The 16,959-nt window shown below is 42.2% G+C and overlaps 1 protein-coding gene and 1 pseudogene across 2 annotated transcripts in view; both read right to left on the bottom strand.

The window, feature by feature from the left end:
• Positions 1-16,959, bottom strand: part of LOC120030487 — a 304,236-nt pseudogene that overhangs the window by 192,463 nt on the left and 94,814 nt on the right.
• Positions 1-16,959, bottom strand: part of LOC120030160 (protein NDRG2-like) — a 40,011-nt gene that overhangs the window by 4,811 nt on the left and 18,241 nt on the right. For both annotated transcript variants that reach the window (XM_038975489.1, XM_038975490.1), the window contains exons 2-7: positions 6,449-6,542; positions 4,280-4,321; positions 3,919-4,024; positions 3,488-3,608; positions 3,282-3,344; positions 2,108-2,168 (exon numbers count right to left, since the gene is read on the bottom strand). In XM_038975489.1, coding sequence (XP_038831417.1) covers positions 2,108-2,168; positions 3,282-3,344; positions 3,488-3,608; positions 3,919-4,024; positions 4,280-4,321; positions 6,449-6,523 — 468 coding nt within the window. In that variant the 5' untranslated portion in view covers positions 6,524-6,542. The remainder of the gene's footprint in view (positions 1-2,107; positions 2,169-3,281; positions 3,345-3,487; positions 3,609-3,918; positions 4,025-4,279; positions 4,322-6,448; positions 6,543-16,959) is intronic.

The following is a 16,959-nucleotide window of genomic DNA, read 5'->3' as shown; positions in this document are numbered from 1 at the left end:
GAGACAGAGAGAAAAAAACATTTGTCAGTATTAACAGTGGCTTTGGAAAGTATTCAGACCCTTTGACTTTTTCCACAGTTTCTTACACTACAGCCTTATTCTTAAATGGATTAAATCTTCTTCTTTTTTGCAATCTAATCATAATACCCCATAATGACAAAGCGAAAACAGATTTTTAGATACACAGAAATACCTTATTTACAAAAGTATTCAGACCATTTGCTATGAGACCCAAAATTGAGATCAGGTGCAGCATTGAAGGTCCCCAAGAACACAGTGGCATCCATCATTCTTAAATGGAAGAAGTTTGGAACTACCAAGGCCGTCGTTGTAAATAAGAATTTGTTCTTAACTGACTTGACTAGTTATTAAAAAAAAAATTGTATCTAATAATAAAAATTACTAGAGCTGGCAGCCCGACCAAACTGAGCAATCGGGGGAGAAGGGCCTAGGTTACGGAGCTGACCAAGAACCCGATGGTCACTCTGACAGAGCTCTAGAGTTCCTCTGTGGAGATGGGAGAACAACCATCTCTGCAGCACTCCACCAATTAGGCCTTTATGGTAGAGTGGCCAGACGGAAGCCACTCCTCAGTAAAAGACACATGACAGCTCGCTTGGAGTTTGCCAAAAGGCACCGAAAGGGGGGGGGGGTGGGGGTCGACCAGCCTCATTATTGAAATAATTAATTGATATTAAATAAAGATGATTGTTTGAAGAAATGACCAAGTCTTTCTCAGTACTGAATTTCCACGACAATAGTTCATATATAGTATGTTTAGACTGCTGAATTGTATGAACTGACAAAAAGAAGCAAGCACTGGGATACACTGAGGAGATAATTATATAGCAAGATTTTGCTAATGCTATTTGCTATTTTGCTAATGCAGGCTCAACCTAAACTATGTTCTCTCTGCTCAGACTGGGTTTACAAAGTTGTGTAAATCATATTTGATTCACACAAGCAGTGGGTGAGCTTTAGATCTCACACGTTTTATTCTGAATGTTGCTGTCATCCTCATCTGATAGAAGGCGGCCTGCTAAAGATAGCACAGCTTTAAACTGATCTTTGAATGTGATTTTGTCAGGTTTGAAATACATTTTGTTGACAGCTCTGTCTCTCGAGACAGAACAGTGATTTAGTCATATACCATTTCATCCATGTTTAAAGATGCAGTCAAGTCTCTACTTCCTGATTGGGTCTAAACACACTTTAACACATTTATTTTGCAGACCCTCTGCTTAGAAATTGCAATTGCTCTTATGACCTGTCGGTGGAGAACATGTAGATAACTTAGCAACCAAACACATTCGTTTTTACATTTTTTAAATATTGTTTGATGCTAATTCTCACTACACACAGACATATGATCTACATGCCTAGAGTAATGCTTAGGGTAATGCCTAGGATAATGCCTAAGGTAATGCTTCATAATGCTTGTTAATGGTTTGTAACTTAAGCTTTATGCCTTGTATGTGAATCCATTCATTTTACAAAGTTATTAAAATAATACTTGATTTGATATTCACTTCTCATGACCATTCCTTGATCTTAGCCAGCTAAACCCATAAGAGCTGATTGCACCTGGTTCAACTTTAGGCTCTGGCCTATTGCGATTCATCTTATGGAGTCAGATAATTAATTTCATGTGCTAATTGCTTAGTCTTATTACAGATCACATTTGAGGGTTTACTAGAATGTTAAATGGAGTCAGATATACTTTCTAATAGACTTTGTCCATTAATTGCTTAGTCTTATTATGGGTCTAATATGGGGTATATATAATATGGTTATATGATAAACATTACCCCACTACACTAACCCATGTTAGTTCAATGCACAGACTAGTACCAAGAGACAGAACTAACAGCATAGTATACTTAAGCAATATTGCTATTATTGTTATTGCTATTATAAACTGGTTAGCAACTTAATTAGAGCAGTAAAAAGTCATTTTTGGTAATACCTGTGGTATACGGTCTGATATACCACGTCTTTCAGCCAATCAGCATTCAGTGCTCGAACTACCGTGTTTATAATGTGATTTATGGCAGGGCAGCTGTATGAACTGATACAGGGGGAAGTAACATGATAAGAACACACTCACTGTGAACCTGGAGAGAATGTAGGAACCAGATCCCACTCCAATTCCGATGACAGTACGGAAACTAGAACAGAGAGTACAGACTTAGTGACAGAGTTTCTGATAGTGACCACATGGATAGACATGTCTGGACTGTAATATACATCTGTATTTCAGTACAGAGTATCGACTTAGTGACAGAGTTTCTGATAGTGACCACATGGATAGACATGTCTGGACTGTAATATACATCTGTATTTCAGTACAGAGTATCGACTTAGTGACAGAGTTTCTGATAGTGACCACATGGATAGACATGTCTGGACTGTAATATACATCTGTATTTCAGTACAGAGTATCGACTTAGTGACAGAGTTTCTGATAGTGACCACATGGATAGACATGTCTGGACTGTAATATACATCTGTATTTCAGTACAGAGTACAGACTTAGTGACAGAGTTTCTGATAGTGACCACATGGATAGACATGTCTGGACTGTAATATACATCTGTATTTCAGTACAGAGTATCGACTTAGTGACAGAGTTTCTGATAGTGACCACATGGATAGACATGTCTGGACTGTAATATACATCTGTATTTCAGTACAGAGTATCGACTTAGTGACAGAGTTTCTGTTAGTGACCACATGGATAGACATGTCTGGACTGTAATATACATCTGTATTTCAGTACAGAGTATCGACTTAGTGACAGAGTTTCTGTTAGTGACCACATGGATAGACATGTCTGGACTGTAATATACATCTGTATTTCAGTACAGAGTATCCACTTAGTGACAGAGTTTCTGATAGTGACCACATGGATAGACATGTCTGGACTGTAATATACATCTGTATTTCAGTACAGAGTATCGACTTAGTGACAGAGTTTCTGATAGTGACCACATGGATAGACATGTCTGGACTGTAATATACATCTGTATTTCAGTACAGAGTATCGACTTAGTGACAGAGTTTCTGATAGTGACCACATGGATAGACATGTCTGGACTGTAATATACATCTGTATTTCAGTACAGAGTATCGACTTAGTGACAGAGTTTCTGTTAGTGACCACATGTCTGTTGTGAATGCCAGTATACGTTTGAGAATACTAAGTAATACATTTTTTTGTGGTGGACAAGACAGTAAACAAGCAAGTATTATATAATGACGATGAAATAAGTTTGACTCACTTGAAATACGTCAGGACAGCAGGGATCATCTCTGCAATTTGCTCCATGGACGGATATTGGTATCTAAAACACATGAGCGAGAACATGTTTATATGAACAATTAAATACACACACACACACACACACACACACACACACACACACACACACACACACACACACACACACACACACACACACACACACACACACACACACACACACACCCCATAGGATAGGCGGTGGCCCCCTCCTCTTGGCCAGGAGCATCGATGTGGACAAGGGTAAAGTTCTTCACTATCTCCTGCATCTCCTCAAACTTAAACAGAGGAGAGAAGCAGCTTTTACCTGGGAGAGAGAGAGAGAGAGAGAGAGAGAGAGAGAGAGAGAGAGAGAGAGAGATGTGAGAAAGAGAGAGATGTGGAGAAAGAGAGTGGGAACGAGACAGAAAGAAAAAGTGAAAGTCAGAACTTGAAAAGCATAAATCATTCACCATAAAAAAGAAAAATCTGAAGAAAGGGCAGTCGCAGAACTGAAGAGAAACTCAAAATTAAAAAAGGCATATTGCTGTAGGGGATGACTGAGGAAAGGGAAACAAAGCAGCGATGAAAGGTAAAGACAGAATAATAGAAGGAGAGAGAGAGAGACAGAGACTCACTGTCCAGGCCCACGTCGTGGAAGGTGAGGATGGCGGGACGGCGTGTGTTGGAGGTTCCATGGAGAGTCACGTGGAGGAGACCATGTGGAGTCTCAATACTGTGTTCCTGAGAGGGAGGGAGAGAGTTACACACATATACTACCATAACACTAAGCTACACACACACACACACACACACACACACACACACACACACACACACACACACACACACACACACACACACACACACTCAAATATACACAGTGAACATTCTTCCACATACAGAAATAAAACCATACACACACAAACATATGTTGAACAATCATACCTTCACTGACACAGACACGACACACGGTCATTTATTCAGAAACAGTGTTACCTGGCCCTGGTCCAACAGTATCCGAGCTGCAGCCTCAACATCCTACAAAGATGGAGAAAACCGTTCAGGTCTCTATTGGTTTTGGGTACAACAGTAGGCAGAACCAGACATATTTCTGACACACAATATCATTTTGAAATACATCTTGGAACCTCTGGAATATTTAAAGCTGTTCATTGGCAAATATAGTACTTTTCACAGTATAAACCCACTAACACGAGTCCAAGTGCCCGTATTCATAAAGTAGGATAAGTTTCTATCTTTTACATCATAATGAATAAGATCAATGTATTATGATTATGGACACGACGGACCTGATATCATAGATTAGCACTCCTACTCTGAGACACTCTTGGAATATGGTCCTGGTTCATGCATTTGAGTCTGTAATTCCCCTAACAGTCCACTGTCAGCAGATGGCAGCACTGAGACAACACATCTCAACCCTCCTCTCCAGCTCTGTTCTGCACAACAACAGAAGAAGAGCTTCTCATCTTACACACCCTCAGGGCTATGACATCAACCAAGCTCTCATGTCTGAGCCAGCCTAGCCCAGCAACTACACAAGTACACACACGAGAACACATGCAGTCACACACACACACAAAGACACACCCCTTGACTTTGTCCACATTTTGTTGCCGATTTAAAATGGATTAAATTACGTTTTTTTTTGTCACACGCAATACCCCATAATGTCAAAGTGGAATTATGTTTTTAGAAATTTTTAATGGCTAGCTGAAATGTCTTGAGTCAATAAGTATTCAACCCCTTTGTTATGGCAAGGCTAAATATGTTCAGGAGTAAAAATGTGCTTAACAAGTCACATAATAGGTTGCATGGACTAACAGTGTGCAATAAAGGTGTTTAACATGATTTTTGATCTCTGTACGCCACACATACAATTATCTGTATGGTCCCTCAGTCGAGCAGTGAATTTCAAACACAGATTCAACCACAAAGACCAGGGAGGTTTTCCAATTCCACACAAAGAAGGACACCTATTGGTAGATGGCAAAAAAATGTATAAGCAGACATTGCATATCCCTTTGAGCATGGTGAAGTTATTAATAACACTATGGATGATGTATCAATACCCCTGTCACTACAAAGACACAGGCGTCCTTCCTAACTCAGTTGCCGGAGATGAAGGAGATTTCACCATGACTTTAAAACAGTTAGAGTTTAACGGCTGTGATAGGAGACAACTGAGGATGGATCAACGACATTGTATTTACTACACAATACTAACCTAACTGACAGAGTGAAAAGTAGGAAGCCTGTACAAAATAAAAAGATTCCAAAACATGCATCCTGTTTGAAATAAGGCACTAAAGTAAAACTGCAAAAAATGTGGCAAAGAAATGTACTTTTTGTCCTGAATACAAAGTGTTATGTTTGGGGCAAATCCAATACAACACATCACTGAGTACCACTTTTCATATTTTCAAGCATGGTGGTGGCTGCATCATGTTATGGGTATGCTTATCTTCGGCAAGAACCCGTTTTTTTATGATAAAAATAAATGGAACAGAGATAAGCATAGGAAAAATCCTAGAGGAAAAACTGGTTCAGTCTGCTTTCCAACAGCTTTCAGCAGGAAAATAACCTAAAACACAAGGTCAAATATACACTGCAGTTTCTTACCAAGACGGCATTGAATGTTCCTGAGTGGCCTAGTACTGACTTAAATCAGCTTGAAAATCTATTGCAAGACTTGAAAATGGTTGTGTAGCAATGATCAAAAACCACCTTGACAGAGCTTGAAGAATTTTTAAATAATGTGCAAATATTGTACAATCCAGGTGTGCAAAGCGTTTAGAAATGTACCCAGAAAGACTCACAGCTGTAATCACTGCCAAAGGGGATTCTAACATGTATTGACTCAGGGGGATGAATACTTATCTAAATCAAGATATATTAGTATTTTTTATTTTACAATCTTGTACTTTTTCTTCCACTTTGATATTACAGAGTATTCTGTATAGATCGTTGACAAAAGAAATTACAATTCAATCCATTTTAATCCCACCATGTAACACAACAAAATGTGTTAGAAATCAAGTGGTGTAAATACTTTCTGAAGGCTGCATGTGGCACTGTGTATGTATGTGTGTGTATGTGCCTGTGTGTGTGTACAGTATGTGTGTGTACAGTATGTGTGTGTACCTTTGTAGGATCGGGCTGACCAGGAAGTAAAGGTTTTTCCTCTGTGATGGCGATCTCCTGCATCTCCGTCGTCATGGCGTCACTTGTTCAAGTCCTAGAGAAGATAAACACGTTTATGAATGAAAACACATTACAATTCAAGCGTCTTTCTCACACACACACGCAAACACACACCACACACCACACACACACACACACACACACACACACACACACACACACACACACACACACACACACACACACACACACACACACACACTCTCTGCCTTAATCCACTGGGATTTATGCAGTTCCACGGGACTTCATGGAAGTGATTTACTAATTAAAGTTAGCAATATAATTAACAAGGAAGAATAAGGGTTGATGGAGGGATAGCGAGAGAGAGAGAGAGAGAGAGAGAGAGAGAGAGAGAGAGAGAAACAGAACAAGCAGAGGGACGTACATTGGCCACATTAGGCAGAATGTAGTGCCAATGTAGTGCCATAATTCAACTGTAATCCCAGTGTGTGTGTGGCCCCTAAGGTGCCTGTAACTCTGTGTGTCTCAAACACAGAGAACATCCCTGGACACTCTGCCGATCTCTCTCTCTCTTCACAGAGACTTGGAGGTTGAGTACTCCTGAATCGTCTTAATATAATCATCACTGTCACTGTTTGATAAATACCACATCATCCACTTGTGAGCCTAATAATATAGCCTGTTTTTTTATTCTTTCCGTATTAAATGGACCGTGCCCAAAACAGTAGCCTGTCTGAAATGAGGAAGTGCACATTGAAGGCTGATGGATGATGAAATGGTGGTTGTAGCTTGGTTTGTGGCTAACCATTGGCACATCCCTTCCCTAGATGTGTGTTTTCTATTCCGTCAGGCTGTTGCAATTTAGGGACAGGATATCCTTCAGAGAAGAAGTAGGTTACTTTTTTAAATATGTTACCCGTTTCAGGAAATGAATCATTCTCATCAAAATGTGTTTTTTGGCAAAAATGCCTCCTGGAACATTTCATGTGCCTTAATAACAAACTTGTATGCATCTGTAAATACAACAAAACAATTTAAATTACAAGCCTAGTTGGTTCAGCCACGGAAAAAGACAAGAACCATCCTGCTAGCCATGGATGGACTGGACATGACTGAGAGATGAATTCGGATTGGTCTGCCATGTAGCATGCTTCTGTCTATAACATGAGCTTCTCAGTATGTGCAGATAATCCTTGCTACCGCAGCTTTTTTGAAAGATACCATGGAGAACTGCAAAAGTGTTGCTACTGCTCTCAACAACATTGATGCCCTGAATTTAGCAGGTGCTATCGACAAAGATCAGTGGGAAGAAGTTGTGATGGACTACTTTCTTGAGGACGATCGTGCCATGCTGACTCTCTCTGACTTTGAAAATGAACGAGACGATGAGGAAATCCCTGATTTAGGTATAAACCTTTTTTTTAAAGGAACCAGACATTGTAGAGTCTTCTAATGTTGCTTCAAGATGTCCACCATTGTTCCTGTACATAAGAAAGCAAAGGTAACTGAACGAAATGACTACGCCTTGTAGCACTCACTTCTGACATCAAGAAGTGCTTTGAGAGACTAGTCAAGGATCATATCACCTCTACCTTACCTGACACCCTAGACCCACTGAAATTTGCTTACCACCCCAATAGATCCACAGACGATGCAATCACCATCACACTGCACACTGCCCTAACCCATCTGGACAAGAGGAATACCTATGTAGAATGCTGTTCATTGACTACAGCTCAGCATTCAACACCATAGTACCCTCCAAACTCATCATTAAGCTCGAGGCCCTGGGTCTGAACCCCGCCCTGTACAACTGGATCCTGGACTTCCTGACGGGCCACCCCCAGGTGGTGAAGATAGGAAACAACACCTCCACTTTGCTGATCCTCAACACTGGGGCCCCACAAGGATGCGTGCTCAGCCCTCTCCTGTACTCCCTGTTCACCCATGACTGCGTGGCCACGCACGCCTCCAACTCAATCTTCAAGTTTGCAGACGACACAACAGTAGTAGGCCTGATTACCAACAATGACGAGAAGGCCTACAGGGAGGAGGTGAGGGCCCTGGGAGTTTGGTGCCAGGATATTAACCTTTCACCCAACGTCAACAAAACAAAGGAGCTGATCGTGGACTTCAGGAAACAGCAGAGGGAGCAGCCCCCAATCCACATCGACTGGAGCACAACGGAGAAGGAAACAAGGCGCAACAGCGCCTCTTCAACGTCAGGAGGCTGAAGAAATTTGGCTTGGCACCTAAAACCCTTACAAACTTTTACAGATGCACAATTGAGAGCCTCTTGTTGGGCTGTATCACCGCCTGGTACGGCAGTTGCACCACCCTCAACTGCAGGGCTCTCCAGAGGGTGGTGTGGTCTGCCCAACGCATCACCGGGGGCAAACTACCTGCCCTCCAGGACACCTACAGCACCCGATGAAACATGGAAGGCCAAAAAGATCATTGAGGACAAAAAGCACCCGAGCCACTGCCTGTTCACCCCGCTATCATCCAGAAGGCGAGGTCAGTACAGGTGCATCAAAGCTGGGACTGAAAAACAGATTCTATCTCAAGGCCATCAGACTGTTAAATAGACATCACTAGCACATTAGATGCTGCTGCCCTATATACATAGACTTGAAATCACTGGCCACTTTAATTGGAACACTAGTCATTTTAATAATGTTTATATATATTGCATGACTCATCTCTTATGTATATCCTGTATTCTATTCTACTGTATCTTTGTCTATGCTCTGACATTGCTCGTCCAAATATTTATATATTCTTAATCCCATTCCTTTACTTTGGATTGTGTGTATTGTTAGATATTACTTGTTAGATATTACTGGACTGTTGGGAGCTAGAAACACAAGCATTTCTCTACACCCACAATAACATCTGATAAACATGTGTATGTGACAAATAAAATGTGATTTGATGACAGTGATGGGGAAGAAACGCTGATCAACAGTGTTGTGGTCACGGAAGAAGTTGACCGAGTTTTGAAATCAGTGAAACATTAGCTGGCTGGCTCGCTAGCTAACGTTACATGTATGATCTGTGTAGTAATATTATTTGTATCTCAGAAATCTTTTGCATTGCTAGTTATAGCCTAATGTCAGCTAGCTAGCTAACATTGAACCTTGTTGGTTAGCTTTAGCTACCTGCAGATTCATAATACAGCATTTCATGCATGGTGGCTAGCTAGCTAATTTCCCCCCAACATCGGACACCCCCCAACTTCAGACACTCTCTAGCGGTTGGAGAATTAAATCACCTTGATCTCATGATTTAAACGAACTGGAAAATAACAGTACGTTTTGTGACTAAAGACACCCTTCTAGCTAGTTGACCACCGATTTTCATTGCAGTTTATGTAAGTTAAGTTAGGTTTTGAGAGTTTTCAGGAGAGTCTACAGGAGGGCGCACCGGGCTACGCAATGAAAAGTTGACAGGCAAGTCATTTTTATTACTGGAAGGCTAGTCAACTAGTCAACTATCTAGTAAACACTTCGGATACGAGGTTGTTGTCTCTTTTTTGAACAAAATTAAACAGATATATCTTGTAATTGAACTGTAAGGTGGCCAATAACTGGGGACTGTATGCCGATTATTTATTTATTTTTAATTTTTCCATTATTTTACCAGGTAAATTGACTGAGAACATGTTCTCATTTACAGCAAAATCCTGGGGAATAGTTACAGGGGAGAGGAGGGGGATGAATGAGCCCATTGAAACTGGGGATTATTAGGTGACTGTGATGGTTTGAGGGCCAGATTGGGAATTTTAGCAAGGACACCAGGGTTAACACCCCTACTCTTATGATAAGTGCCATGGGATCTTTAATGACCTCAGAGAGTCAGGACACCCGTTTAACGTCCCATCCGAAAGACAGCACCCTACACAGGGCAGTGCCCTGGGGCATTGGGATATATTTTTTTTTAGACCAGAGGAAAGAGTGCCACCTACTGGCCCTCCAACACCACTTCCAGCAGCATCTGGTCTCCCATCCAGGGACTGACCAGGACTAACCCTGCTTAGCTTCAGATGAAAGCCAGTAGTGGTATGCAGACTTATTTTTTTTCTGAACCACTTAACAAATAGTAGTATTTCCACTGAAATGTCAAACATGCTAATTGCTAACACGTTAGCTAACATTTTTACGACACCAATAATCACAAAACATTGACAGCTTGATCACAAGATAACACTGTTGAAGGTAATATACTTCTTAAACGCTGTTGAATATGCCGATAATATGGGGTGCCACGATATGACCATCCATTTGTATTGCTAGTACTGTATGGGTTGGCATTATGGTTCATTGTTTAGCAGCTAATATACATGTCCAAACAAGACTCCACTTCACCAGATGAGTACATGGCCCATCAAGTTAGCCAGGTGTGTCATGGGGTGATTACGGCCATTTATTTTACTTCATGAACATGTGAACAGGTGTAGACAATTGAGACCCATCCACGTAGCTAGATGTGGCTGGGGGATGGCTATATAGCCTCTCTTTCACATGACCCATCAATTTAGACACATGTGTCTGGGTAAGCATTATCTAATAATGATAAAATATTTATCTGGACACTTTCTGTTTTTGATATTGTTACTATGCAAGTAACCATTTCACACATTCAAAAATACACCTTCTGTATCCTGTGCATGTGACAAATAAACATATTTATTTGCTATAGTGTGTGTTTACCAGAGACGGTAATGTGAAGAACAACATGACCTGTACCAAAATCAGATTAGGATACAGACCAAGGACTAGATCAAGTGTATTTTTACCTGGAGCGTTTCCTTATTGTAGGCTACTATCTTCACCACTTTTACTCTTGAAATCTTTGGTTGTTTACTACACTACCTGGCTCACTCTGCTAAGCACATGGCCACACATGTGAATCCTTAAAGAGATGGGTGGGGCTAAGGCTTAAGAGTGTGTGAACGATGCTGAATGGGTTTAGACAAAGAAGAGCTCTCCAGTATGTGTACCAAAACATTCAAGGCTAATTTTGTCAAAAGTGGGGTTACAAGTTTATCACCTTTCAAAGCAGAAATACCTTCCCATTGTTGCTCAACTGCAGTGTTTTTGTAGAATCTCAACTTTTATCCAATGTGAAAAACACCATTTCAAATGTTTCTACATAAGACAGAAAAGGGGTGCTGGGTCATATATATAGATTTGTATGGCATTTTAAAGGACAATAGGCTGGACTCCAACCCTTGCTGACAGCATAGATATGTGAGCTGGAGGCGGCGATGCTACCCCTTCACAAGCGTCTTTATTCCACTCCATTATTCAGAACGTAGAAGATATTTTATCCCCTTCATAATATTAGTACTTTCAAATACTGAAATTAACATTTTAATAGCGAGCGACTAGATGTCAAATCTAATGCCACATGACAGGAAAGTAATTTTATGGAATGGTAACGGAATAATTATCAGAGAGACAATCACCCGGTACAATTTGGTTGTACACAAGTAATTCATTACAATACAAGCCCTAATCTTGGATAACAATGTCAATCAGCTCTCTGCAAATCAACAAACAGTGACATCATCCCAATTCCCTATATAGTGCACTACTTCAGACCGGAGCTCTACACAGGCAGCAGCATTGCATCACACTGTTTCACAAAATGATCAGCCACAATGTGTCATGTGCCAGAGCTGGTTGGTTAGCTATCGACTGGAATGTGGCAATCATTCAGTCATGTGACTAGCGGTTAGGTTGATTATGTATTAGCCTCTCTCTCTCTCTCATCACAACCATTAAACTCTTTAACTGTTTTAAAGTTAACATTGGCCTCATAGTGAGTGCCCTTCTTTGCGAGGCATTGGAAAACCTTCCTGGTCTTTGTGGTTGAATCTCGATGCTCGACTGAGGGACCTTACAGATCATTTTATGAGTTGAGTACAGAGATGAGGTAGTCATAAAAAATCATGTAAACAGTATTATTGCACACAGTGAGTCCATTCAATGTATTAGGTAACTTGTTAAGCTCATTTTTACTCTTGAATTTATTTAGGGGTGCCATAAAGGGGTTGAATACTTATTGATTCAAGACATTTCAGCTTGTCATTTGTAAAATTATTGAAAAACATCGTTCCACTTTGAACATGGTCTAGGTCAGTGACAAAACAATCACTTTTTTTTTTTTAAATTCAAGGGGTATGAATACTTTCTTATTAAGGCACTGTATGTATATACAGCCAATTTGTCATTTGCTATCTCTCTCTGTTCCTTTCGCCTTTGCTCCCACCCTCCTTCTCTCTCTGTCCGCCCCTCTTTATCTCTTCTCTCTCTCTTGGTCTCTCTCTTCTCCTCTCTTGCCCTCTCTCTCAAGCACACTCTCTCCCTGTGTGTGAGTCAGTGTGTTTTAGAGCGTGTAAAAATGGTTAAACTGCACAGGAGGGACCGTCTGTCACTACATAGAGATGGAGGGAGAGAGATGGGGAGCTAAGAGACTGTTGGCTGCTGAACACCCCCCCCCACTCTCTCTATGTATATCTCTGTCTCTAGCTCTCAAGAGTTTGCTCTTTGTATTATGGATGTTATTCAACAGCTGCTTAGCTTTCGTTATCGGTCCTGAAGCGCTTGGTAGCCTGTCACGCAAATCAGCTTTTACGCATCAGGAAATAGCTCTCGCTGGATAATTGTGTTTACACAGGCTTTGGATATAATCTGACCGTTCGGTGGAGTAGTCAGTACAGCTGCCATATGTAACTCAATGTGTTCAGTTTAAAAATCATGAAGCTTATGAAGGCGGCATGGTTGCGTTCAGGAGGGCGCAACATTCTGAAAACGTGAGATAGAAATGTTGCGCACTGCACAGCAAATACTCCAGTGTTAAATCAACACTGAGTGTGAAATATAAAACTGGTCCAGTGTCTATACTGGTCCACACTTTTCAGTGTTAAATTAACACATTGCTTTGTGTAAAGCCTTATTTGAATATTTCCCAGAGTGCCTTGCCTTTCGAGTGAATTGTAGAGTTACCACCCACGACTGTATTTGTTAGTGAAGAGACATTTTTTTGTTGCATGCATCCATTTTCAGTACTGTGACCTTCACTAAGTAAGATCCTTAGCAAATATTTTATCATTAAGGCTTGCCTGACCTCTACTTGTTCCTGGGCAGCCGCTATACAGCGTTACATTTCACTCTTGCCACCTCCCCGGTCAACAACAAGACCTAGGCCGTCGCACGGTTCTGGCTGGGATCTTACCTCAGGACCCCGAGTCTGATCCCGGTCGACCTGCGAGCCCCAGTCTCTTTCCTGCTCCCCACACACTACGTCCAGCTCCAAAAGTTTTTAATACATTTTAAACTGGAAAAAGAGGCAGTCACGGTTTTAACTAAACATTGCTCTCTTCTCTCTCTTGTGCAGGAGTGGGAACCAGTGTGTCCAGTGCGCAGGCTTGCTACAGGCGAGCCCACAACGGTTTGGCGCAACATGGCCTATCCTGCTCTGCTGAACCGACACCGGGACCTGTCCTGGATGGTCGCCCATGAGATCCTCCCGGTCAGGGCCATTATGCACTCCCAGGGCTTGGTGAGGACACCCGCGTGCCACCGACCAGGCTGCGGCCAAGATGAGTCGGTGGGGCACTTGCTCTGGGAGTGCAGAGCCGCCAGGGACCTGTGGAAGGAAGCAGGCCCCCTGATCTCCCTGTTTCTGCCAGCAGGGGAGGACCTAACGCCCCAGCTCGTGCTGTATGGGGTGGGCCGAAGGCCTTCACCAAGCTCTGGCCCACCGTCACGTGTCTGAAGGATGCACTGTGGTCCTCCCGCAACCTGCTGGTAGCGAAACGAGTAGAGACCACCCCCAGGCAGTGGCCATGGTAGCCACGGAAGCCCTGGGGTGGTACAGAAGAAAGGGGGCCTCGACCCCAGGTGAAGGGTCCCCCACAACACCTAAGGTCCTGGCGGCCACGGCCTGACAGCGCTGCGGCGCCTAGGGGAGGTATCTCCTTTGGGCCCCGACGGACTGGACGTCAATTGATTCGGAGGAGCAGGAGGAGGCGAGTTTGATAAGGACTCACCCTGTTCCTGTACAAAGGACCGGAGACAGCCTTTCAACAGCCTTTCAACAAAGTGATACATGTACTTATCTTTGTTAAATCATTTGTACACATTTTAAATGGCTTTTACAGAATTGGATGTTTTTTACAAGAAAACATACTTTTATTCATGGTTGTTTCTATTGTTTATAACAACATGTACTTTTTAACTAATTTAAATGTAAATATTCAAATACTGTGTTTTATAATTTTATGCCGTTTTTATGTGTATAAAATGATGTGCGAAAATATGAGCTGTTTTAAAAGGAAATTCAACAAAACTTTTCCAAAAGAAAATAAAAGAAAAAAAAAACATTAACATTAAAGGAATTAACACAACAATGCAGTAATCAATAACAATGTAATACTAAAAATAACAAGGTAGAACAAAAACACAAAATAAAAACACATAAAATAAGAAGAACACAATGAACACAATGAAGTAAGCTATATACAGGGTCAGTTCCATTACCATATTTACAATGGGCAGGGATATTGGATCGATAGATATGTATAGGGGTAAGGTGACTAGACATCAGGATATATGATAAACAGAGTAGCAGAAGCGTATATGATGATTGTATGTGATTTGGTGTGCATGTATGTAGAGTCAGTATAGAGGTCCTGGATGGCATGGAGCCCGGTCCTAGTGATGTACCGGGCTGTCCGCACCACCCTCTGTAGCGTCATGCGATTGTGGGCGGTGCAACTTCCATACCAAGCAGTGATGCAGCCAGTCAAGATGCTCTCAATGGTACAGCTCTATAACTTTGAGGATTTGAGGGCCCATGCCAAACCTTTTCAACCTCCTGAGGGTGAAGAGGCGTTGTCGCGCCTTCTTCACGACTGTAAGCATGTGTGTGAACCATTTTAAGTTCCTAGTGATTTAGACACCAAAGAACTTGAAACTTTCGACTTGCTCCACTGCAGTCCTGTTGATGTGGATGGGGGCGTGTTCGACCCCCGTTTTCTGTAGTCCACTATCAGCTCCTTGGTCGTACTGACGTTGAGGGAGAGGTTGTTGTTCCAGCCCCACACTACCAGGTCACTGACCTCCTCCCTGTAGGCTGGCTCATTGTCGCCGGTGATCAGGCCTACCACCGTTGTTTCGTTAGCAAATATGAGGATGGTGTTGGAGTCATGCGTGGCCAGACAGTCATGGGTGAACAGTGAATACAGGAGGGGACTAAGCACACACTCCTGAGGGTCAGCATGGCGGAGTTGATGATGCCTACCCTCACCACCTGGGGTTGGCCTGTCAGGAAGTACAGGATCCAGTTGCAGAGGGAGGTGTTCAGTCCCAGGTTTCTAAGCTTGGTGACGAGTTTGGAGGGGACAATGGTGTTCTGGGGGACAAGAATGTGGACATGAATGTGGGAATTACAGACTGGGACAAGAAGAGGTTGAGAATTACCGTGAATATGCCTGCCAGCTGTTCTGCACATGCTACTGAGAACGCGCCCTGGAATACCATCGGTTGACCTGATTAAAGACTTCACTTACGTCGGCCTCAGAGTGAGATCATCCAATCTTCTGAGTCATTGGCGGCCCTCACATCCGGCACAATCTTGTTATTGTCAAAGTGTGCATATAATGCATTGAGGTTCTCTGGTAGAGAGGCATCATTGGGCAGATCACGGATGGGTCTTCCTTCGTAATCCGTAATAACTATAGCCCCTGCCACATGCGGCGGGCATCAGAGCCTATGTAGTATGATTCCACCTAATTCCTATATTGACCTTTTGCTCTGTGGAGGTTATATTGTGTACTTGTTCCTGTTCTCAGCCGTAGCCGCAGGGTTCTCAGCCATAGCCTCAGGGTTGTCTGTGATAGCCCTGTGTGCGGCAGCCCTGTCCTTTAGTTTATCGCCAGCCTCAGTGTTAATCCAGGGCTTTTGATTGGGGAAGCAGCGAACATTCACTGTGGGGAGAATGTCGATAATGCATTTCCTAATGAAGCCGGTGATGGAGGTGGTTAGCACGTTGATGTAATCGTCGGAGTCCCGAAACATATTCCAATCAGTATAATCAGCATAATCCTGTAGCATAATCTATGATTCTGGTGACCATTTCACAACAGAGCGAGTGACGGGTAATTCCTGTTTGAGCTTCTGCTTGTAAACAGGAACCAGAAGTACGGAGTCATGATCTGATTTGCCGAATGGCCGACAAGGGAGGGCCTTGCATGCTTGCTTGTGGGTAGAATAACAGGACTTTATCGCCCCTAGTGGTGAGGGAGACATGTTGATGTAAATTGGGTATCACGTTTCATTACGACGTGGAATTAAATTCACCGGCAACCAGAATAGCAGTAAGTTGTTTTTTTGTAAATGTTTTCGTATTTCATATAAAAAATAAAAAATAAATTATTTTTTACTTTGTACCCCTTTTTCTCCCCAATTTTGTGATATCCA

Source organism: Salvelinus namaycush, chromosome 36 (genome assembly GCF_016432855.1).
Source record: "Salvelinus namaycush isolate Seneca chromosome 36, SaNama_1.0, whole genome shotgun sequence".
NCBI classification, from domain to species: Eukaryota; Metazoa; Chordata; class Actinopteri; order Salmoniformes; family Salmonidae; genus Salvelinus; species Salvelinus namaycush.
Note: the sequence above shows the minus strand (reverse complement) of the source record. Positions and strands in the feature narration are given on the sequence as shown.